The following is a 25,788-nucleotide window of genomic DNA, read 5'->3' as shown; positions in this document are numbered from 1 at the left end:
GCAGACATTTATGTGAAAAGTATAAGAGTAATGGAAGAGGAGGACTTTCATCCTTCAAAGAAAGGGATTTTTGGCTCCTCGCTTAGAATTTGTCGTAACTTTGAAAGCTTTGAAGTTCAGAAGTGAAATCCAAAACTGGCAGCGATTCGGTTTATATAAACAGTAGACATAACGTCTGTGCAAAGAAAGAACCGAGCTGTCATTGCTGTTAACTACAGCTACACATTTAGCTTGCTGTAAATCCATTTAAACTAAATGTCACTACCCAGGGTTGCATGAGAAATTGCCACTTGACCACATCGTGCACATCTCAGAGATGTCTGCTTGTTTATATCGATTGATTATGGATTTAGAATTCTGGGATGAGATATCTTCTACAGTTAACAGCAAGGTTGATAGTCTTGATAATGACCTCTGGGAATATATCTATGTGTAAAACATATCGCTCTTATCCACCCGCAACGCAGACCGAGAGCTTTGAACTTTTTTTTGAGGAATTATTTATCGAGACGCTGCCACATCCAAGCCCAAAACCTGAGAGAGATTTCAGATTGTTGCATAAGGTAGAATCTGAAACTTGTCCTTCTCACCTGTGAGAGTAAAGCCGCTGAACCTTCTTCATTCATTCACTCGCTGCAGAGAGGTGGAGCTCACAGCTGACTTCAGTCTAATTAAATTGATGAATTAACTTGACGTGAGACTTGGAAAATTGATACAGACAAGCTTGACGTGATGGTTAATTATTATTTATAATTCATCACACTTTGTTTGCCATTTACTATTGAACATGTGCAGTGATGTGAGGATTTCTTGTTTTAAGCTCCATCAAGTGACATGTTTTTCTAATATAAATGACTGTGCAATTTAAAAAGGTCACTTGTGGCTTGGCTCACTGGTTTTATATAGACTGAATGGTTGAGCTTCAAGGCTTAGACCGTATCTACAAAAAGTCTGCTGCTGCATCCTGAGAATGAAACAGAATTAAAGTAAATGAATGTTTGGTCTTAAGATCTGGTGGAGACTAAAGCTAAAACCTGAGTTAGACTTAACCACATGCCACATAGGATGCGGAAGAAGTAGAGTAGATGTTTCTGAAGAAAACTTCCAAGGTGCATTGAGAAGAGGAGGTCTGAAGAGGTCAAAACTCCAGCAACAACTTACTAACTTTTGTTAGGCCAACGTATTTCAGCCTCAGAGCAGCAACATCAGCATATAGCCAACAGCATGACTATATACCAACATACATATAACAACATAACTGTACCCCATTGGCTGGCTGATATTTTTGTGGGTGTATATAATTAGTTGTCTTTCGTATTTTTTCATACTTACCAATGATGACCATGATGAAGGCCACAAGCCAAAACATGTCAGTTTAACAGTAAAGCGGTTCGATATCCTTCCTTATACAAGTGTTGCTGGACTTTTTACCTCTACATAGGATGTGTTCAGGCACGGTATTATGTGTAGGTCACCTACACTTAATACCGGGGCTCAGAGCCCAACACATAATCACTGTAGTTATGTGAGTAAACCAGGGAAAACTAAACTTGAAGGGTCATGATTCAGGTCATGTCAGGTCACATCATATAGCGTGACTTAAATGTGAGCCACTACGCTTCTTTTTCAATCACCCAGTCAATTTATTTAGCATTAAACAATGTAGACATCATTTTTCATAAGAAAACTAGACTTTGTACTTATTAAGATGTTTGCACATTTTTCTGTACTCATACGTTCACACCTCAAATAGTCCCATTTACAGAAGGCACTGGTTCTGGCATCCATCCTTCCTCCTGCAGAAAACGACCGTATATACTCCACTTTCTCTACTTAAAGCTGGCTTAATAAAGTTAAGGTAACCAAATAGTCTCTCTGAAATGGCCTGGCGACTGCACATCCCTGCTATTAAACAGCCACTATTTGCCCTGCAGGTAGTCCAGGGCTGAGATTGGATTCATTTTAACAGGCTAAAGAAATCTGCAGTAGATTATATGGGGACTTTTGAAGAGCTCAGCAGCCAGGATGTAGGCAGTGGTTGTCCTTGATCCCTGCGAGCATCGTTGGTTCATTGCTGGAGGAGGAAATAAAAACAAAAAGGAGAGGAGAGCATGCTGAGACAGAAGCTGAAAGGTGTCATGTGGGTCAGTGGTGATTAGCCCCACACCAATGTGCTGCCACTCGGAGCTCATTCAATGGATTCTACATCGCTGATTGTAAATGGGAGGTTGTTTTGCTGTAAATTAAGTAGTATGGCAGCAGGCGAGGAAAAACAGCTGTGACGTCTCACCAGTACCAGGATTAAAGCTAAGCTCCTTTGCAGGACTGCATTGGTGCCGTGTGTTCATCTAAGTCAAAACAGACACTGAACAACAGCAGCAGCAGACCTGTAAAAAAATAAATAAAATAAACAACCTCATAAATCCTCTTGGATTTCGTATTATCAAAGCTGCACACCACATTTATTATGGTGTATTAGTGCACTATCTGAGGTTGTAACCATAGAAACCAGTGTGAGGTACATCGCTGGCCTTTCCGTCTTTTAAATGACGTCAAAGTGACCACTGTTTTCCCTCTGAGGGAGTTTTTCCTTTCATTCAGAGCAGCGAGGGGCCTGCTTGACAGATAACAGGGTGAGTCAGCGGCACTATCATACACCTTTATGAGGAAGTTTGCTTAGCCATAACACATGAATCAAATTCATCTATAATGAATGCTTTAATTCCCATGAGACAAGAGGGGAAAGCTTGTTGTCCTTATCACGTCATCAATATGAACACAAAGACAGTGGAAATATTTCTCTTTTAATCTTTTTATTGTCACAATACAAGAACTACAACCACGTCACACGAACGTCAGACAATAAAACACTGCTGGGTGAGTCATTGGACATTTGATTAATTTCTGTTGTTTGGTATCGAACGTTTTGCTAGAAGGTCACAGTGACAACTGTAAGGAGACCTCTGCTTATTTTATTAAAGGACTGAAAGGTTATATAGAGAGAATAATAGTAATAGATATGCTTTTGACCAGCCTGACCTCTCTCACATATTTCTGTTATTTAAGTGTGTTCGCTGATGACAGAGGTTTGCAGACAGGATTAAGAATGGGGAGGTAGTCATCATGTGCATTAGTTGGAAAAATAGATATTAAATCACCACAAAACGATGATAAGCCCGACACAGCTGCACGAGTTGCTGCAAGGTGCCTTAACTCCTGAAGGAGTAGTTTGAATTTTGAGAAAACGAGCAGTTTCCGTCTGATTCCAGTCTTTATGCTAAGCTTCACATTTGACATCTCTTTTTCGAGTGTTATTGATTGTTTTATCTGTCAAACTTCTCCTTTTAGTTGAGATATTCCTTTAATCATATATAATTAGCTCATACTTTTGTACTTTTTCTTATTTTAAATTCTGAATGCAGGACTTTTACTCATTTAACGAGTATTTCTACACTGTAGTATTCTTACTGACTACTTAACCCACCACTGATGAAAACAAATCTTAGTATATTAGTCTTAGAAACCCTCTGTGACCCCACGTACTGTACCCTGAGAAAATAGAAACAGTAGTGACTATTTTTAAGCTACATAATAATACTCAAAATCTATATTGCTGCAACAACTATGTCAAGCCAACCAGAGTCTTAATAACTAATGAGTCAGTGATGAGTCTCAGAGAGAGGCTGACAGGAGAAGGAAGAGGAGGCCGGCTCTGCCACCCAGTTTTAAAACCTGGACCTGGTCTAAAGTTGCAGGTTCAGGTTTCATGAGCATCTTGCGGAGGGATCTCACCCGGTTGACGAGTCTGTGCTTCCTGTTTGCACTAATAAGACCCCGGGGGGTCATTGGCTGAGCTCAGCACAGCAGCACACTGGTGTGGTGCTAATCACCAGTGACCCACATGACACCATAAACCGTATAGATCTGTCAGCGCGCTGCGTTCTCAGATTACGCCCGACAGCTCGCCACTCATGCCGATTTTATTTAATGCTTATGATGGCAACAGTGGAGGCTCAGCTCTCAGTTATTCACGTTATTCCACCATGTTTAAGACATACGTCCGTATTTGGTGTTCTGCTGGGTTTTTATGCTTACTGCTTGTTCATACTAGCTGCTGACCTCAATGACATAATGCTTCAAAGGTCACCTGTTGAATGCTACATGTGAAATTAAGGAGGTAGTGTGTGGTTGTGTGTGTGGTTGTGTGTGTGTGTGTGCGTGTGTGTGTGTGTGACCCCTGTTTCCTTTGTAGGATAATAACACATCATTTGGGATTCATTAAGTTCTGATGTGGCACATTTTGTTTGTTCAGTTAGCACTGAAGCAGCTGTACTCGCATTGATTAATATAAAAATGACTCATCACGTCTCATCTAATGCGTCCTGATCTGTGTGAGTCACGAGCTGCAAAATGGGTGTGTTTCCTCTGAAAGAAATCAATATCTAACGACATTATGACATGAGAGCCTCTGCTGCTGAGTTATTTACAAACCAAACAATGTTGAACACACCATGCAACATTTGTAGGTCGAGTTTGTAATAATGATATGATAGAATAACCTTTTTCTTTCCTTCCTTTAATGAGGCATCCAGTAAATCCGTTATTGGGAGCCAACATTGTCAGCTGATGATATATGTGCTGTTTTCTATTGTTGCCTTAGTGAAGTCTGGTATGTTTTTGAAGAGTTCATGGTCATTATTTACTCTTGTTTAAATCGAGTGTGTGAGTGTGAAATACATACACTTCTCTCTGATAAAATTAGATGGATTTGAACATTACAAGTTGTGTGATTCTGTATCGATGATGACTAAAAATGATAATGATTAATACAAGTCTGAAGTGTTTACTATTCACTATAGAGTAACAGACTGCGTGTTATACAGGGAATGTAACTTTACTTCTAAATTTCCATTTTCGTTACTTTATGGAACCCCAAAACTGACATAAGATAAAGTTATCAAGTCAAAAATACAAGTGAACTCCGAATACTGGGAAAGAAAAAGATTTTTTAATTTTCCTATTATTTAGTCAGTTATGGTTAGTTTGCTGTTTTATACTAGAGGAAATATTGAAATTCATTTATCTAACACATGTAGTTACTGATTACTTTATGAATCAACACAAAAATGATTGTTTTATATAATCTGATGCATTACTGTAGCTTTAACCACAAAAAAACATTTAAATTAACCAACTACATTTTTCTGAATTGAATTCGATGCTTTAAGGACATTCTGATGACTTGTTGTGTTGCTGGTTTTATGTAAGAAGAGTATCTTTCAGAAAACACAAAAAACTGAACCAAATATTACATATATTGACATAGGCCATTATACTACAGAAGGGTAAAATCACATGATCTGTGTTTAACTGAGGATGTAGGCGATTTTACCAGAGGTGGCCAGCATCATTATTTTAGGAAGTTGACGATATATATATTAAAATGACTCCTAAGTAGTCACTTACCAGGTTTCTCATTCACATTGTACTGCGCCTGCTCTGATAAATGTATAAAGTCTGGAGTCACTAGCAGGGCACAGTGGGCTGGACACTGTGTGTGTTATTGTTATTCACTGAGCACTGTTACATAATGCACAGCCTTCGGAATATTGTGTAATATTTTTAGACAAGAGTAAAGACAAATATTCAAGGACAACAAGTAGCTACAGTGTGTGCATGTTCTATATAAACTGTGGTGATGGACTCACATTCTTAGTATCTAAATGCGTGACATTATCAGAAAAGAAGGATGTCTATGTATGAAGCTTGTCTCAGAAAGACTATCATTACCCAGTGTAACCCAAGCCATGTGCTGTACGTTCTTCATAAATGAATCAGCTGTTTTCTCCTCTGCTGCTCTTACACGACCTGTTACGCAACTTGTAAACATGCAGTGGTATGCAAAAACAAGTTGACAGGACTAAACGCTGCCGTCAAAAATAGTTCAGACCGGCTTCTAAATGATCTGCATCTAGATGCAGATAAAAGGCTCTGAACGGCGCTTCCTCCAGTCCTGGGTGCAGGGATCCAGCTCGGGTCAGGTTTCGGCAGCCTCGGATCTGCTGCAGGTTTCACACTTCTGTGCGTCCTGTGACAGTGGACGTGGTCTCCAGAGAGGAGAGGTGAAAGGGTAATTTGATCCCACCTGCTGACACAACCTCCCAGTAGCTGGGGATACAACTAATTCTGTTAGACAGACATAAATTGTGTCATTGACACAACCAGTTTGAATAATTCATGACCTGACACAACTCCCAGTACTATCACTTTGCAGCACGCAGTCACTGGGTGGGGTACTTCCTCCTGAATGACTTGGTTTTAGATGTGTATCTTGCTTTGAGTTCATAAAACTGACAGGATCCTTCTTTAAAGCCAAAGAATTTGTAGTAGGTTTTAGCAGCATCATGTTTGTGTGTTTAAACATGGAACATACAGTATTTTTTAAATGTTTCTGTCTTATTGCAATCAATAAAGTACACCACTTCGAAATCAGCTTTTCAAGACTTACTCATGCTGTCATTGCATTCATTCCCCTTCAGTCTCTCTCTCTCACACACACACACCTTTGGAATCAGAGCCTCCACAGAGTAACTGATAATGGCCCATTGTGTGCCGTGTGGTCACAGGAGCCCGATGATTGAAAACCAAATTAACTTTCCTTCTGAGTGACTCTTGAGTAAGCTGAAGCCGTCGACGGCTCACAGCTTCGTACCAGTTTCAAATTCTTGTCTGCTTAAATGAGCCAGAGTCACTCAGACGGCTTTTAAAGCGTGTGAGCTGCTTGATACAGTGAGATGTGCAGGGATTTTTCTTAACAGTTGCTAACTTATATTTCTTGAGTTTTCAAAACTCTTCACACAGTTCTCTTTACCGACATGCAAGCTCTGCACAACACGTGGACCCAAAAACTGATAGCATTTGTCATTATATCTTTAAATTATACTTTTCCATGCTGTTTTTATTATTGTTATCCACCAATTCACCAAAGCATGTAAAGTATGTGAAAACCTACTTGGCAATAAACCTGATTCTGATTACTTAAAGATCATTAAGTAGCAGTACAATATATGCCACTATTGTCCTTATATCTACATATCTTACATTGTATTTATCATAAACCACCAGAAAACAGATCACTTCTCTATTGCATGGTTTGTGCCACCTTACTATTACTATGCTAACTATTTTCACTACATACTTGTGTAGAACAACCACAGATATAAAAATGCAGCAGTTCCAGTTAACCCTATCTTTTGCATTTGGTCACAATTCATCAGACTTTCTGTCCTCTCCTGCAAGACACCTGGGAAAGAATGTCTTTGCATGCCTGACAATCTTCTGCAGATATGTCCAGACATCCAGCATTCATTGTGTCCAAGAGGGACATCTGATCATGTGGATCGTGGTCATAAACTTTCCACATCTATGAAGAAAAGAATTCCTGTGTGGGGTTGAGGAATGAAGAGTAAAGTGGAAGGAAAAGTGAGACCATCCCGGGGATGAGCTGTAAACCAGTCTGAGACTGGAAGAGGTGGTGAAACGCCACATCGTCACATACAATTATAAATTAGTTCTGGATCCTGCCTCACCTGCCCCCTTTCCTCACCTGGCTCAAGTCTTTTATAAAGGTCATCAAGTAATGAAAATGATCAGTGTTGTATTTTATTTTTTAGTTACGTTTAGTTCTGAATGTAAATGTAACATTTTGTCAGTAGTATGCAAACATGTGTAAAAACGAAAAAAGAGATTTGGTGGGTTGTTTTTGATGCATTTTGTGTCAAAGCAATGAAAAGTGATCCATTCAGTTGGATCAGTTTAGTCCACGGTGACTTTTGTTGACTGTGTGAAGAGTTTAGAAAAAGAGAAATGTGACTCAGCATTTGTAAATAACTGTAATCTGCACAGGGAGCAGTTGCAAAAGCTTGTTACAAAAAATACACATACTGTACATGATCATGTTCAGTTTGTACTGTGTATCTCATACTGATAACAAACTTTTCTTGGAGACTGCATTTGTCTTTGATAAAACAATCCTGAAACACTCGGTATTCTTTAGTGGTGCTGACAGATAAAAAACACAGTAATATGAAGGTTATGAGTGTGAGAAATGAGCAATTTGAGCTGTTTAACCTATGACATTAACTTAAACCGCAGCTGTTTAATTATTTTAGCTCGTTATGATAGCATTGAATCATGGTGAATGATTTCAGTGAATAAAAAGTATAAAGTCCTCTTTAATGCTGTTTAACTATTTAACATTAAAAATGTCACAGTTATTAACATAATGCGGTTAATGTGTTATAATATGATATTAGATCAATGTATCTGGGATTTTAACTCAACCAGTCACTCAAATATTGTTGAGTTTCCAACTTGAACTGTGTTTTTCTATTAAGCAAATTAAACTTTCTGATATAATATAGGGGAATTTTTACTTTATTACTACTTAGAACATAAATACATACAAACATGTAAGTACATAAAAATTAATACATACGTGTGATAGAGAGAGGGAAACAGACGGCACTTTAAAGTCTGTATCTGTGTGTTTATGACCTATGTTTTTGTAAAAATGTAAGTGAGTTAAGTGGATTTGTCTTTACTGGATAATAAGATGGCAAAGAAAGGAGAGCTCTGATATAAAAACAGGTCTGTGGAGCAGCAGCAGAAGGTGCATGGCAGTGTTTTCCTGCTTGATGATATCAGCTGTGTGTTGTTTAGTGTGGGTCCAACATACAACAACCTCGGTCATCTCTGTTGTTGACATTTACCATGTGTTTACTGCCAGTGTGGAGCCATGAGTCCCGAGATAACTTCTGTTATGATTTGCAGCTATACAAATACAACTGAACTGGATGTAGAAAGAAAGCACAACAATAAGAACACATGACTTATAATCAATGTTGATTCATTTATTTTCGAAAGAACAGATGCTTTCCCCCTAAATCTTGAGGGGGGAAATAAAGACTGAAATAAGAATACAGACTGGTGCTCTTTGAGGTGCAAATAAATCATTTTAAGTTTGTTACAAAGCTATTAAATGTCATACTTTTTTATATCATAAATTCAGAAGCTTAAAGCTATATTCTCTTTTAGTCACACATGGTCATTAAATTTCATACATGAGTTACAAAGCTTTGAGTTTGGTGTGCAGTGCTTTTTAATTCAAATGAAATGAATTATGTGATCGATTTGAATCATCTTTGAGAGATCAATGTGTTTTCTGTTGGATTTTACAAGACTCCTGACCCTAATTTCTTTGCTCTTGTGATGATATTGATAATGTGCATGTTTTTTTGTCTTTGGTTACACACAGGGAGCCTGATATTCCAGCCTGGGCTCCTTTACTCTACCAGCTCCAGCTGCTGGACATCAGAGAGAAACCAGATCTGTTAACTCTGCCCATCGCAGACCGCATCCGCATCGGCAACCAGAAACGAGAGCGAGGAAACTTTCATTTCCAGAGGGAGGAATACTGCCTGGCCGCCAGAGCCTATTGTATGGCCCTGGATATGCTAACCACACGCTGCAAAGGTACAACCTGTATCAAAGGTTCAATTTATTCATAGAAAATATTTCCATACTGTCGGACTGAATGTGTTGCAGGAGTTGATGTGAGCGTTATCTTCTCAGGAAAAGGTGAAAATGGAAAACAGATAAAAGTGCACACACGCACACACGCATTAGAAAGGTAAAGCATGTGATAGAGACCTCAGGCACAACATTTCAACATCAATCTCAGCCCAGAATGACATAACAGTTAAGTGCTCTCCTCCAGTCTGCCATCACACTAGTTCATCATGCAGAGCCACATGTATCTGCGCTGAGTGCCACGCTAAATGTTTTTTGCCTAATTCTTTTGCATAATCAAAGCTAATCAACCTTCATATTATTTCCACCTTCTTAATCACCTCAATCACTGAAGAGGCAGGGTGGGCCCGTGAGGGAAATGTGACTGAACAAGTCAGTGAAGAGAAAAACATGCACTGTTTTGTAATGTATCAATGATGGTGAACCAGTGAGTGAACTCACTGTGGCACTGAAGAGAGGAGTTCATCAGGGCATAGAGATCAGGTAATTAAAAGATGTTAGGACATGCAGGAAAAAAAAGACAATTATGACACAAAGACACCAACATTTTAAAGTCTTTTTGGATCCATCGCATGTATTTTTACAAAGATGATTCATGAGACACGTGGAGATTATAAATCATTTTAATTGATTAACCAGCTGAACATGCACTCACATAAACATTAGAGATGATCGCGGCATCATTTTAACAAGAATTTTACAGTTAGCTGTGTTATTGGAAATAAATAAATCAGTGGTGAGTGAGGATTCATCTTAAAATAATTTCATCACATGTCAGTGCAGAAATGACTAAATTACCAAAAAGAAAGAAGGAAAATATGAAAGAAAACTTAACTCAATGTGCACTTACATGTTTTTTCACCATGGCATGTGGTTGAAAGTCATATACATACAAATAAATCGCAGCGTTTAAAGGTCCAGTGATTCAGGGGACTCTATGTACAGAAGTTTAATATAATATGCATAAAGCATCACTTCAAGCATCAAATTCAACTGCATAGCATAAACAATGTTTTCATTTGTGAATAAACACCTTTTACATCTACAGATGCTGCAGTTCATCTTCCATGGAGTCCACCATGTTGAATCAATATTTCTACAGGAGCCCAGAACATAAAAACTGAATACTGGCTCTACACAGGGCCTTTTGCTGCCATAGTTTCGCCTTCACGCTGTAAGAAACAGTGAGGCAAGGAGCTTCCAATCAGCAGCTACAACACTAGATGCCACGCAATCCTCCACACTGGTCCTTTACGTTTGGGTTTCCAACTTCAGGGATTAACTTTAAAAATCAGTATTTAGATTTAGTGATCAATAAATTTTTTAGAAAATTTAAACTCTGTCATTCAGTGGACAAAACCTCAAACTCTGTGTGAGGCATCACTGCTTTGGTATTGTGCTAAACAGCTAAATGAATACCTAAATGTGTTAGGCATTACTCACTGCCTCATAAAAAGGGAAGATATTAAGAGAAGGTTAAAGCTGCACTTATAAATATTTTTGTATTAACAAATGATCAAATGACTTTGTATAATGTGAAAGATGTCCCTCCTTGTGACAAAACCACTGGTCAGTATCACTCTGAACTCAGTTCAACTACGCTTTTTAAGTTAGCTCACGTCTCTCCTCAAACTTATTTCCATCCACAGCAGGCAGCAGCGATCTGCTGGTGAACATAGTGGATCATTTAGCAGCTAAAGAGTGAGATATTTCCCTCAGGAGTTTGTGGAGACCAAAGACAGAGCTAAAAGGAGAGTGAATATGGAACGTAAATTCATCAGATCACCAGAAACACAAATGTTGCTGTGTAATTGCTAACGCCAAGTGCTTTTAGTTCACCGTATGAACGAACTTGAAAAGGTGATAATGTGTGTCACATTCACAGCTTGATCCGTTGACCCTGAGAGAGCAAAAAAAAAAAAAAATCAGTAAACGCTGAGAAAGAATTCAACTTGGAAGAGCATACTTAATGGAATTGAATAAATTAAACTGTAAATTTAATATATGAAGTGTAATAAAAATCATCCAAGCAGATGTGGTCCCTGAGCTACTAAATTTTATCACCTGTTATACTCGAGGCCAAGTATCAAAATTCCTTTGCACTAACAAGTGCATTACTTGGGTCACTACTGCATTCAGCTGGACATGTTTGGGTCTAATGATGAAACCATACAGCAGGGACAGTGATATAATATCCAGCTGAGTGAAAAAACACAACATGAGCTATCCTTATAATGACACCCGATGGGAGTTTTTGTGTATTCTGCAGGATTTTTGAATAAGTCCTCTTTATAAACACTTTTTGTGTGTGTACAGTATTTATGTGACCAATATAGAAACCTTATGTTCATAGCAGAGCAAACATCAGAGGTTGTGTGGCTCTGTCTCTGTACAGATGGTATCAATGGCAGTGTGAAGGCAGAGGAGGAGGAGGTGCAGGAATACCGGGTGAAGTGTTTGAACAACCTGGCCGCCGCTCAGCTCAAACTGGAGCAGTACAATGAGGCGCTGCACACCAGCCGTGACGTCCTGACCCTCGAGCCAAACAATGTCAAGGCCCTTTACAGGACGGGAAAGGTGAGGGCCCATCCTGTTGCATTATTACTGAGAGACAACATCACTGCAACTGCGAGGAGTCATCTAATTTGATCCTTATCAATTCATACATGATTATTGCAGGAAGAGTTCCTGGAAGGAGGGGGGATTTGTTTAATATGGGATTAGATTTAATTATTTTTGAGGAAAAAATAGCTGCGACATTATTGCTATCTGTTCTCTGCCTTGTTTTTGATTTATGGGTCCTCCAGCATGGCTCATACTGTAGGTTTTCTAATCTTTTTCAGCTCCTGTCAGACATGGGTGAATACAAAGAGGCGATGGAGGTGCTAAAAAAGGCCTTGAAACTGGAGCCGGCCACCAAGGTGAGATTATGTGGGTGAGCTGGTCCTTCCCGTCGCCAGGTTTCTTTTAAATCTGCCTGTGAATCTCATCCATTCCTTACACACATAGGAAATGTCATTGTAAAATCAGGACACTGTTAATATTAGAGCCACCAGATCTACAAATCAATACAAATGAATGATGGCCGATTAAATTTGTAGTTTTATTCCAAAACCTCAAATATTTTGTAGGAAAAGGTTAAAAGTAGATTCTGTATTTTGATTTTGATAAAAAAAAAAAAACAGTCACTATATAAAAAGTTATTTTCTTGTGCTCATACATCAACAACTAAAGAAAATTTGTAATGTATACCATCCACTCAATGTAAGGATGGAATATTAATTTGGACAGTCTACTGTATATAGAGTCCAAGGAGCTATCCAACAATAGCATCTAAATAATAACTGGAAACTTAATTTAACAAGACTTGACACCGATGGCTTTGTAAATGTCAGCATGCTCACACGCTCACAATGTTTACACAAACATTTATTACTGATATTTAACAGGTGGCTGTTTATCATGAAAACACACACTAACATGGAACCATTTTATGATTTAGTGTTTAGTATGCTTACATTTTCAAATAAGCACTAATCACTAAGTAAAGGCTGATGGGATGTCATTAGTTTTACAGGTTTTAAACAAAAAGTACAAATTTTATGGTTTGACCTGATGGTGGCACTAAAAGAAAAGTTAAGGGATCAGTTTTCATTACAGTTTATCCTGATGGGAACAGTTGAATGTGTCAATCAAATGTCATCCATCCAACAAAGTGATGGCGCTATAGAAAGAATGTGAAGATCATTGAGGTCAACAGGATTCATCCTCTGGTGAACATGAATGTTTGTATCATACTTACATCTAGCTGTTGAGATATTTTAGTCCGAACCAAAGCAGTGGTTAGATCAGCTGACGGTTAAAAATTAAAATGTCATAATTCAAATTTTAACAATACTGTGTATCCGGGCACAATCACCCATACACACATCAAAATTAAAGAAGTAAACTACTGTAAAAAATGTTATTTTCCATAAATGTATGATTTTTATTTACAGTTCATTCATTTTACAAAAAAATGTTACTTTTTCAAATGCTTGTTGCAAATTGTGATACAAAGCACAGTCAAGAATACAAATCATTGCATTTTTCAACTCATTAAATTCACAATATTCTCAATATTCACATTCATCTACGCACTTACTTACCGCAGCATTTCAGTTACAAGAAAACATTTGTGTGAGATCGTAAACACCATTTCATCACCACGAAGAAAGTCCCCTTCATGTTCAATATGAAAATTTAGAGGACTCAGAGCTGTTCACACGTTCGCCTGAAGAGAAGGATCCCAGTGAGCGCTCTGCTGTTGAAGGCCTGTTCTGTCTTGTTTGTGTGGTTTGTCTAATCTGCCAAATCCTCCACAGAGGATCTGGCAAACTGCACATCTGGCAGTCTACAGATGTGACCACACTGGCCAGAGTTGTCCAGCAAACTTGGTAAAAATAACACACACATATGAGCTAAATATCGTCGGCCCTGTGCTATAAAAGCAGTTAAGTGAAGGTAAGAAAGAGCCAGAGCCACCCTCATAGCTACAATAAAGACTCACTGTATAATTAGGATAACTACTCTGGTCTACTCCTGATCACGACAAAAAATGAACAATCTCGGTTTATGAACATTATTTTAGTTCACTGGTTTCAGTGACTGCAGGCTGGGTTTGATTTGGAAGACTTAATGAAGTGTGAGGAGTACATTTTCACCAGCTGTTTACAGCACACTGCTGCCAGTATTACAGTGACCTGACCTATAGGGCACTCTGCCACTGTTGCAAATATGTCTGGTCTTGTCTAGACAAAACCAAAATATCTGCTGCTTTGGTAATTACACCCTTCTCTCAATGCTGGATTAAATACTCTGGAGAAAACTTATTTAGCTGCCCTGTGAGAAAGTTATTGTACAGTAGTTTGTGAGTGAACACTAGAAACATGAAGCGTGTAGTTACAGACTGTAAACAAGATACATGTGCTGCTTTCTGTGTGTTATTTTAATAGATTTTATGGCAAGTTACAAAATCTAAAAGGAAATATATGTAACATGAAAGTCCTCTGCATAAACATTTGGGATACAGTTTAAAGTGTATTTTAGAAAAAAATAAATAAAAATAGGGTTATTATGCTATGTGTTTATTTGGTCTTAATATTTAAGGTCCATTTTGTGTTTCAGACCTCTGCTCTCACCTGCTGGACATTTTAAAAACTGCAACTTCACCTTTTTCTCACTAGAAAAGGTTTTATATCGTCTTTCCAACAGAAAGCAGCTTTTTTTCAGGATATGTTATAGTGTTTTTTTTCCCCCCCCTGCTTGTCTTTAGGCGATCCACGTTGAGTTATCTAAACTCGTGAGAAGGCAATCAGGAGGCAACGACACTCAGGAATGGAAAGCTAAACCAGCAGAGATGCTTGGAGACAACATCGCACCTTTTGTGGTTCCTTCTAAGAAGAAGCCATCTGTAAGCCATAACTAAAATATGTGAATATGTTTTACTTTACTTTCCAGCAAACTGGATTTTGACCATCTTTGTTGTTGTGTTTTAGGGAATTTCCTGGAAGTTTATACTCGGAGCTCTAGTTGTGGCCTTGGCCAGCTTAGTGACGTCAGTGATTCTGACTGCAAGAAACTGAAATCCTCTGCAGGAGGCACTCATCCTCATCATGTGCAGCCGCAGAGTTTGGTATCCAGTCTTTAGTTATTTAAAAAGAGTTTTATACTGTGAGGACATGAGAATGTACGCAACGCCGCAGCACAGAAGCCTGAAGTTGTGTTGTATTTATGTGTGTTTCACAAGGTAGAAAATGTTTCAGTGAAAGTTGTACAGTATACGAAAATGTGCAGCAATGAGTGAGTACCACTAGAGATTTCTGCTGATGGATAATACAGAAGTTTCAACAGTTGTCTTTCCAGTTATGCCTGTTTTATTTGGAAATGGAATTACATTTCTGTGTCATAAAAAAAAATATCAGTCCTGGAAAATATTCTATCACAGATTAAAAAAAAAAAAAAAAGAAACCCTGAAACTTTTAAGAATGTAACCAAACTAAAAAAGTAATTTAAGTAAACAAACTTTCAACATCACAATCTGACAAGTACTTGATCAGTGCTCCGATAATTGAAGGTAAATATTAAGCTGAAATGTAATATTTCTTACATAAACAATGCTTGCGATGCTTAATAAAAATGTTTTTAAAAAACATACTTTGTCCTTTTCTCTCGATTGTTCACGAACCAATCACTTTGTGTCACTTCACTTCACGTTTGGCCTCAAAGAGGAAAAACGTGCATTCATTTAAAAAGCTTTTTTTTTTCCTGTTTGACAAAAGCATTAAAAATTCTTCAACTTTAATCTCACATGAGGCATCAATGTTTCTTATTGATTTATTTCATAAAACTACTTTAATACCAAATAAATACAAAGCCTAAGAAAAAACAAATATGATTACAACATTATCTATGTTTCCACGAACAGAAATCTTCATTTTGATCAGAGAAATTATGAAAAGAGTTAAATATTTGAATGTTTAAAACATGTAGGAAAATGTTCTTCATCACAAAATAAAAATCATTTGGTGTCCTTCATTGCTCCATTGTATCTACTGAACTATTTACCGCCCACAGCAGGCGTTGAAAGTCTTCTTCGGGCTGGTTGGACTCAGTCTGACCTGAGAATCTGACTCTCGCCTAAGTTTGACGTTTTTCTTTACTTCTCTGTGGAAAGAAAAAAAAAACAAGTCTAAATGTTGCCATAGTTTGTGAAGGAAAAATACTTTCAACTCGCTTTCTGGCCTCCTACCTCGCTAGATGAAGCACAGCCTCAACGATGTTGGTTCCTTCCTTGGCACTCGTTTCACAGAACAAGGCGCCGTATGCCTGCAAGCAAATCATTGACATACCTGACTGAAGTTGGTTTATTTAGACACCTGGGAGGCCCGGTGGCTGTTAACATTCTTCCATCAGGTGGAGTGAAACGCTACACACCTTGGCCAACTTCTCTCCATGCATACTGCTCACACAGCTTCCCTCTGGAAGCTGCTCTCGGAGGTCCACCTTGTTTCCAATAACACACATGGGGATTTTCTCCTCCGTTGAATCCTGAATAAAAACAAAGGACATTGTAAAATATATTCCTGCTTTTGGGCCGGGTCATTCTTGTCAGTCAGTATTTCCAGTTACCTGAATCTGATCCACCCATGCTCTGACGTTGAGGAAGCTGCTTTCTGAAGTGACATCGTAGAGGAGCAGGACTCCGTGAGCTTTACGGAAATAAGACCTGGCAATACTTCGAAACCTGCAGTAAAAAAACAATAAATATTTTTAGTGTATTTTCCATACTTGAGTCATGATGAAAATGTTGTTGACTACTTAAGAAAGACAATGAGACTTGGTGCGCTACCTCTCCTGCCCAGCTGTGTCCCATATCTGCAGACTCGTCTTCTCCCCATCCACGAGCATCCTCTTCATCTGGAAATCAACTCCTGTGAACCAAAAAGCAGATTTAAATGTCTGAAATCAAGAATGTGTCAGTGCAGTAAATATGATGTGTTTGCTGTGGCACACACCCAGCGTTGTCTGAATGTCTCCTCTGAATTCGTTGAGTGTCAGTCTCAGCAGGAAGCTCGACTTTCCAGCTCCTGCGTCTCCTGCTAAAACCAGACGGTACATCGGAACAGGTTCCTCGGTTTCTTCTATGTCTGCTTCTAAAGGCTTCATAAAGAAAAACATAACACAGTTAAATGTGACAATTATTTTAATTTGTGATTATTTATAAAATTGAAAACAGTAAACATGTAGTTAGTTGCAGTTTTTGACCCAAACTCAGTGTCCACTTAATCGTTTTTCCGTGTCCTTCAATCACATCTCACAGTCTTTGGCATTATACAGACACCACCACATGAACGATGTTCCATACTTTGTTCAGTTGTCATCACATGAACTAACGCCATCCACTGATGAAGACCGGTGAGATGTGACTGAAATCTCCAGATCCTTGTGAATGGGCCTTGAGTTGAGATTTTTTTTGTCAAATTGATTTAGTTATCTGCAAAAGTCCTCAAAAAAAAAAAAAAATAATAATGATAAGAATTTACAGAATTTTAATAACCACATTTCAACACGTAGTTGAAATACACATTTAAATCTAGTCATTGGTTATACTGTTTAATTCATTAGGTACATCTGTACAATTTAATGTGAACCAGTACAACCACTATAACAGCTTTAATGTGTAGTTGAATGAATACCTCTCTGACAGTCTTAATCAAAACTGAACATACAACTTTTTATAGACAGAATTTATAATAGAGGTACATAAGAGTGTACCTAATGAAGTGGCCAGTGAATTTTTGTAGCCTTGACATGCAGCTTGGCTGTAATGCAACAACTTGAGCTAATTGCTGACACGTTAAATTTAATGTATGTAATGTTCTTAATTTAGTGTGTTTACATTTGCCATTAGCACTAAATACAACGGCTAATGGGAATGTCATTATTGTTTTATGTATCTGGTCATAAACAAAGGAGAGGATGACTCCAGTTTTGACCTGACGGTCGTAGTTCACCGGTGGTTCCCAACCTGGGAGGTTGGGAGGTTGACTGTGCAACTCAATAGATCACACTTTGATTAAACTCACCTCAACAGAAAGACATATGTAACTTTGGAAATTGCTTTGAACCACTGACAATGTCATACTTTGCTAAAAAACAAACAAACAAACTGTGGTCTACTTTTGAACAAGCCACTAAATCACAAAAATCTGTGCTTGCTGAGGACGTCGCATGCATTAAAAATCCGTTATACCTTTGTGGAAAATGCAGACAAACGTCTTCGTAGCGATGACGCAATTGAGCTCGCTCTGCTAGGAGCCACTGAGACTGCGGCCTCTGATTTCACCTCTGATATCTGTAACAGACAAAGAAAATCCAAATGTTAGTCCTCACAGCTCAACAGCACATTGGCATTACCTGACACATTATTTGAGCCTGATGTCTGCTCCTGACCTCCACATCAGACGGGACATACGAGTAACTGTGGTGCACCGTTTCCACTGAGCTCCTGCTGTCATCGCTGTCATAGTCGCTGCCTGCGCTGTCAACGATGTCCATCGGCAAGGAGACTCCACTGTCCAGGTACCTATCAGCCCAGGTCGCCACATGAGAGTAGGTCGTTTTGGTGGGATCTGGCTCTGAGCTGCACCAGAGCACAAACACACTTTAGCTTTAAGCTGTGACAACTTAATTCGTCAAGATCAATCCACAGATTCACAGAGGTGTGAAAAAATCTTTATATACCTGCTGTGGTTGAGGGTGCTCTGTCGGAGGGGTTTCATCCTTCGGGCTGGGATTTCATTTTGGGGAGAGAGCTGTCGAGCAGATTAGGAATGTCAAGGAGGAGACTTTTTTTTTCTTCTTACACTTGAACTAGTGAAAACAATTTACCGCCAGCCTCTATCTGATGTAGAGCTTGTGGGTAGGAGGAAATAGAACTTCAAAAAACAAGGGACTCACCCTCCTTTTAGCTGCAACCGCTTCGCTGGCTAATGCAGAACGCAGCCCATCATTACTGTCATACAGCCTTTTGTTCGTTTCCCTAATGCGTTCAAGGAAATACAAGACAGGTGTGGTAAACAAGTTGTGTTAACAATCGAAGGGCTGGTTTTGATCTTGTCTAACTTTCCAGACTGAACAATGCAGAGAAGAACAAAAAGATCTCAGCAAAGTTTTAAAAAGACAGATGAATATAATTTCATGGATTTACTATGCACCTAATAAAAATGACAAATATCATAAAACTTACTGGAGAACCTGAATCTGACTGGCATATGACTGGTACTCCACAACCATCCTCCTCAACTCGTCTGTTTCTCTGTAAAGAAATATAACACACGTTGTGCTGGATGCCGCATCATACAGTATGTATTTTGTATCAGCGGACATGAGCCTGACAATGAGAGATGGTGCCTCACCTTTGGTGTTGAGCTTTCTGGTCTGCATACATGTTCTTCAGCTTGTCCAGCTCTGAGTGAAGGACGGCGATGTTTGTCTGGGCTTGCAGCAGAGACGCCCGCAGCTGCTCATTTTCCTGTGAGGAGACTTAGTGAACAACTGGAACGATTGTATGCGCAAACTCGACGAAAACAGTCACTTCCAAAATGACTTACCTGTGACAGGTCACTGATTCGTTGGTTCAGCTGGACCACCTCCTCCTTTGACTCGTTGATGTCAGAGTCGTTTTGATTCTTAAGAAAAACATTTACACAAGTTTAGACAATTTTTCAGGTCAGTCAGTCAGTCAGTCAGGTTTATCTATTATTCTGAATCCATCTTTGTTTTTATAGCACATCACAACAGAATACACCTTGTACAACAGCCTGGTATTGTTTATGTATGTTCTTTTTATTTTATTTTTGTAAAAGCTAAAAAAGTGTTTGGAACAAAAAAGGGGAAATGCTCGAGCTGGAATTGTTTTTGTGCGTTGTGGTGTAAAACAGACACAGTGCTGATATTGCCCTATAGTACAGCATCAGATTTCTTCTGTTCATAGTCCCCACTTAACACAATATAGATAGTCTTCCATTATCAGGACATATGGTGTTTTTATTCTATGCTGCACAATTATTGATTTATTTTCTCTGCGATGTAGAGAGGCGATGGGAAGGTTTGCTTTATCTCGAGTAACGCATAGAAGACGAGTGCTGCGCAATCAATAGCTTAGTAATTGTGTTCACGTTGTTTAATTCACTTTGTGATATAAAGCATGACTTCTGTGAGCAGGCTTTTCTAAGATGCGTGTTACTGAAAAAGAGAAAGATCCCAGAGCCTGTCTTTGAGATGCTCAATGTTGGTCTTCACTATCAGCAGTCGTCGAGCTGCATGAGACGACCACAGTTATTTTAGTCTTTACAAGCAACTGTAGCACTGAATGCAGTGAGTGTTTTTTTTTTTTAAAAGGAGGTGCGCATTGATTCCTGTACAGTCTACAGCTCAGCTACTGCATACACAGAGGGTCTGTTGCTCTGCCATAACTTATGAATGTACAAGTATGAAGCTTTAATTTAAACATACAACTACTTCAGTGTGTTCAGTAAGTTAAAGCTGCTATAATGGTTAGTTTGGATATAGTGAGAGAAAATAATGTTCAGTTTTTAAGATGAAGAACGTGCATGGTACTAATTATTTTGTATTATTTTAGGTAGCACTTAACAAAACTTTTTGTTAAGTGACTGAAAAGCAGGCAGAACAGGAAATAGCATGTAGCTGTATAGTACTATGTGAACTAGCACGCCTGGTGGGATAACAATAGCATTCCACAAGTTGTATACAAACAGCACCTTAAGCAGTACTAATTAGCTGTGCAAACTAACCTTTTAGTTTAGCTTTGTAAGTGGAGAAGAAATACCTAAAAGGATCTTGATGCACTGTGGAAGTACTGTACTGTATGTGGGTGCAAGATATTGGGTCTTAATAGGTAGATGCTCTTTGAAAGGTTGCCTAAAAACAAGAGTCTGAAAACATTATGCCTCCTTCATACAATCTGTTAACAATGGAGGGACAAAGTAAATCCATGTTGTGTGGGTAAACCTACCTTTAACAGCCTGTCCAGAGTTGCATGCAGGTCTGTGACCTTATTCTCATGCTTCCTCTGCACAGTCGCCAACATTACCTCCATTTTCTTTCGCTCCTACGAACATGAAACCAAAGCAGTTAAGAGGTGCACACGGGCTCAGGCCTTGAAGAGGTGCTTTCACCGGCCTTCACAGAGGCTCTTTGTGAGGGGACGTGTAACCTATTGCTATGTGCTGCACCACAAGTATGCAGGTAGCTCACGAGAAGTTTTACTTTACTGTGAAATAAAATAGATTCTTTCAGTCCATTTCTCTGTGCGCTGTTTAATAATTAAATGCAGCTGCTTATACAACAGCTACAGTCTTGTGTTTTTTTTTTATACATTTAACTCTGGGTTTCTATAAATATTAGAGTAAATCACAGGAAATATAAACACTGCCGGTATCACACTCACCTCGTCTCTCACCCTCTCCTCTGTTCTGGCCAATTGCTGCTGTATATCCTCCTCCAGCTCTGTGAGCTGACTGTTGTTCATCTCCTCGGCTCTGTTTGAACACAACAGATGCTGCTGAATCAAAGCAGATTGCCCAACAGTAGTCCGACAGCTTAATACAGCAAGAGTAAAAATAAAAATACTTTCACCCGCTATGTCAATTCTACCTGACTGACTTCAAACATGTTGCCGTTGAGACTGCTCTGCTCTCGTCAGACAACGCATGAACCAACCAGAAGTGAGGGAGGGACAGCCTTTGAAAGGCAGATTCCATAGGTGAGTGTCAGGAAGATTTCTAAATAAGAACTCACATGTGATTTAGTTTAGTTTAAGTTTTTGTCGATATTTCAAAAGTTTATTTCAACAGACTGTGAAATTATAGGTACAACTTATAGGTATGTTCAGTTAGTAATAAGATTAAAAGCACAAGGCAGGGCTGCACCTTTAAGTTCTTTCTAATTTTAAGTTCTTTCTACTTCCTTGAACGAGGAATGTCACCTTTCTCATGCCGTGCACTTACTGAACCACAGAGAGAGAGAGCAGAACAGCCCAGGCACGCAATCCCTTTTCATGTGTAGCACTGAAATTAAATCGGGTCAAAGAACTTCGTGAGGGATCACTTCACAGATTTACTGATTTTGTAGTCAAGGTTCAATGATCATGTAAGGGAAATAAACACTCCCTGACTGTTTACTGCTCATGACTTTATTAATAACAGCAATAACAAACGTCACTATATTTAATTTACTATATCTGAAATACATTGTATAGACATGTATCACGTATGTTTAATGCAGGTTGTCAATAAAAAAATGCATTAATAAATTCATAAAAATAAAAAGGATAATATCTTATCTGGTAGTGGACCACTTTCTGTGACCGCCAATGATACTGGCCGACCAATAGATATACTTCAGTTTCCTTCCATTGCTAAATCACTATAGTGACTAGTGAGCCCGCTGACAGAGGGCACATTACATTGTAATAACACAAGAAAAAAAGGATACTTAATACATAATCAACATGAACTGAATCAAATAAAATAAATTGCTCATAGTGCTAGTTAGCAATTAGCTGGTCAAGAAAGCTGAACCCATAGACATGCAGTTTTCAGGAGTTGGTGGAGACCAAAACTGAGATTAAAAACTGAACAAACATTGAATTCACATTTGTCTCATGATCAGAAACATGGTTTCAAATGAATGCTACACCATGGCTACTGTATCTACATATTAGCTGGGAGGTGATGATATCAGTTGCTTGTTTGGATTTCGTCTAGTCTAGTGAGTTAATAAAATCAATTAATGCAGCTTTAAAAATCAAGCAGTTAATCCCAGCTGATCCAGTTGAGTGAGTGACTCGGTTTATCCACAAGAGAGCAGCAATTCACCACTTACATGCAGTTTGGTTACAGTATGGGCTTACTAAAAAACTAAACTTCCCAACAAATTCGAATTGAACATTTACTTTAAAATGCTTAATCTAAATGTCACTGCTCATATAAAAATTATAACCACAGAAGAGTGTCCATAAGGATTAATGTCTATGTGTGGTGACTTATTGCTTAAATAATGGCTCATTGTTTCATCAAAACATGAATCATTCTGTTTCACAGGTCACAAAGTTTGAACCGTACTGACCCTGAATGAGAAAACCATGACATTTGACCTCACCGCTTTAAACTGGTCTCCAGTTGCTCGCACTCCAGTCTGTTGTCCAGGCTTTGGTTGATCAGAGAGTGGATGATTTCCTCATACTGCTGCAGCAGCGTCATGTTTGCAGAGGAATGAATGGCCTGGTAAAGATCTCCTAGCTGATCCCTCAGACTGTGGAAGAACAAATAGTTACTTCCATCAACAGGTCAGTGTTGTTTTCTCAGTGTCACAATCAGTCAATACGATATGTATGGATACCAAATCTTTCTAGTGTCAAATACCATTGAATGTTATGTAAATGTCTGCAAACATGCAAAATACTGAGCAACTGACCTGCATTTGAATAAACAAATATTATGATTGCGTATTCAAAATCCCACACGGGGATCATCATTAACTTCACGCCGTTTGGCTCAAGCAACAGGTGGATGTTCATAAAGCTCATTAAACATTTTATAGACATATCTGTGTTTATAGTATATGACCTGAACAACCAGGTAGCAACTAATAAGTGCAAAAAAAAATTCAATTTGCAGTTATCTAACAGCTTGAATTTGCTTTTTGGTATCAACAAATACCTTTGTTATCCATACAGAAATAATATATCTTCAACAAATACCTTTGTTATCCATACAGAAATAATATATCTGACAAATATATCAACATGAACTCTGATTAGTGACATAAGTTTACATTTTTATAAAATCTTAGCTATGCGTGTCCATTTATTGTAGTATTATGATAACAACTGAGCTATCTCCATGACAACAGAGCCAACTCAATCATTAAGACACGACTTAAAAGTTATCATTTTAATTAATTAATTTATTTATTTATTATGTATTTATTTTATTTTGTTTCTCATATACTTTACACAAAGTTGTGGGGAATGTACTGGTTATATAAGATGACTGAACATGTAATTTAATAACAACCACTACTTTTAAAAAGGTATGACTAATCTGTGCCGCAGGGCAGAGGTTCGAAGCTTTATTAAAAAAAAATTAAATTACTTGTTGTGTATCATTTGTGTATGGCTTATGAGTCACCAGGACTTTAATGTATAAATATAAAATAACGTAATAATAAGTTTAATGTAAAACAATAAAATTAAAGGTCCTCGGTTTAACCGTTGACGTCGTCTAACGTGTAACTGACGTACGTTAAAAAAACCGTTGACGTCGTCTAACGTGTAACTGACGTACGTTAAAAAAAAAAACGTTCCACACCTAACTGTCGCCGCTAGCTGTTAGCTCGCGGGCAGCCGGATGCAGGTTTTACCTTTCAGAGAGGAGACAGTTCTCATCTATCCCGCCCACAAACTCTTCCCAGGGCAGGGGTTGGTTTTGGGACGACCCACTGCCAAAAGACGCCAGGTCCAGAGTCTGTGAAACCTCCCGAAACCTGGAGGAAAACTTGCTGTAGTCGATGTATCCGTCCTCGTCCGGGTCGAACTTGTCAAACAGAGATTTGATCTCAGGTTCGGGGACGTTGAGCTCCCTGCAGACAACCGTGAAGTCCTCATACTCAATCTGACCGGACTTGTTCACATCACAGGCAGAAAACAGTCTCCGGAGGCTGGGTCGGTCCATAGTGAAATATATTAATTAAAAACACATATAAAAAGCTAAAAAACTCCTTCGTGAACTCCTTTCAGCCGCGGGTCCTGACAAAATAAAGGCCTGAACGTCTCAATGAAGGTGTCACAAAGGTACCAAAGAGCCACTCATTGGTCCAGATCGACGTGTAGGCGGGTATCATCCGAATTAATGGACCCAGTGTGCGACTTCCTACCTGGGATCTATCAGTCACTGCTGCTGCTGCTGCGGGTTTATAACTGTTTGATTTAATCCTGAGTGGATGTCATCCATACGCAGGTGCTCGCCTGTGTTTACCTTTAAGGTGTGTGGTGCATGTGAGAGTTTTATCAGACACTCCTCTTTGTCCCTCTGGTGTTTTCTGACTCCACCTCAACAGATTAAAACTGTAAAAATATAGAAAAAAAATCTGCGTAAAAAACAGTGTTTTACTTTATAAAATAATGAGCCATTAAAATAAAACAAACTATTCATTTTATCTTTATTTGAAAAATTAAAATAAAGTGCTTTTTATATACAATACAAAAGAAAAAACTAAAGAAAAAACAAAAACAGTAGTGATGTATGATACAAAAAAATACAATTCACAATTTTTTTTTTTTTTTTTACATTGGCAGCTGAATTTACAAAACAATTTTACATAAAAACTCGTTTTACTTTACAATACATGTTGACAAGAGTCTGAGCAACTTGTACTGTCACAAATAGAAGGCCAGACTATAGTGGTTTATTGATAGAGAGCAGACGACGATACTTTCACTGTGGCATTATTACTTTAGGCTTGTATTCAAATAAAAGCATGTTCAGTACCTGCACATATTTTACTAAATCACTGCCACTTTATATTTGTTCTGCACTTAGCAAATTGAATATTGTTCAAAGATGACAGCCG

General features: G+C 38.5%; 2 protein-coding genes across 3 annotated transcripts in view; one reads left to right on the top strand and one right to left on the bottom strand.

The window, feature by feature from the left end:
- The window catches only part of LOC104921709 (peroxisomal membrane protein 11A), a 65,476-nt gene extending 49,829 nt beyond the window's left edge, over positions 1-15,647 (top strand). The window contains exons 5-9 of the mRNA XM_027272650.1: positions 9,317-9,534; positions 11,987-12,168; positions 12,435-12,512; positions 14,906-15,043; positions 15,129-15,647. Of these exons, the coding sequence (XP_027128451.1) occupies positions 9,317-9,534; positions 11,987-12,168; positions 12,435-12,512; positions 14,906-15,043; positions 15,129-15,215 (703 nt within the window). The 3' untranslated portion in view covers positions 15,216-15,647. The remainder of the gene's footprint in view (positions 1-9,316; positions 9,535-11,986; positions 12,169-12,434; positions 12,513-14,905; positions 15,044-15,128) is intronic.
- Positions 15,648-15,771: 124 nt separating this feature from the next.
- rasef2 (RAS and EF-hand domain containing 2) lies at positions 15,772-25,228 on the bottom strand. Of its 2 annotated transcripts, none has more exons than XM_010734319.3 (17): positions 24,580-25,228; positions 23,317-23,469; positions 21,605-21,695; positions 21,170-21,265; positions 19,746-19,823; positions 19,551-19,666; positions 19,382-19,450; positions 19,093-19,174; positions 18,877-18,947; positions 18,625-18,775; positions 18,386-18,487; positions 17,148-17,292; positions 16,982-17,063; positions 16,762-16,876; positions 16,567-16,680; positions 16,382-16,458; positions 15,772-16,296 (listed from the first exon to the last, which is right to left on the bottom strand). In XM_010734319.3, the coding sequence occupies exons 1-17, from the start codon at positions 24,888-24,890 to the stop codon at positions 16,194-16,196; spliced, it is 1,956 nt and encodes a 651-aa protein (XP_010732621.3). In that variant the 5' UTR covers positions 24,891-25,228; the 3' UTR covers positions 15,772-16,193. The 2 variants fall into 2 exon arrangements, with proteins under 2 accessions (XP_010732621.3, XP_019111387.2); XM_019255842.2 differs by having other exon boundaries at positions 18,586-18,775; positions 24,580-25,223.
- Between the last annotated feature and the right edge of the window lie 560 nt (positions 25,229-25,788).

Source organism: Larimichthys crocea, chromosome XXI, assembly GCF_000972845.2.
Source record: "Larimichthys crocea isolate SSNF chromosome XXI, L_crocea_2.0, whole genome shotgun sequence".
NCBI lineage: Eukaryota > Metazoa > Chordata > Actinopteri > Sciaenidae > Larimichthys > Larimichthys crocea.
Note: the sequence above shows the minus strand (reverse complement) of the source record. Positions and strands in the feature narration are given on the sequence as shown.

Bases quoted from the DNA above. Each gene is read 5' to 3' on its own strand.
- rasef2 (XM_019255842.2), bottom strand. From the start codon at position 24,890: ATGGACCGACCCAGCCTCCGGAGACTGTTTTCTGCCTGTGATGTGAAC. The intron at 19,451-19,550 runs GTGAGGCACCAT...ATTTCTTTACAG, and splicing joins CAGAAAGCTCAACACCAAAG to AGAAACAGACGAGTTGAGGA. The intron at 16,459-16,566 runs GTGTGTAGCGTT...ATTTGCTTGCAG, and splicing joins ATGGAGAGAAGTTGGCCAAG to GCATACGGCGCCTTGTTCTG.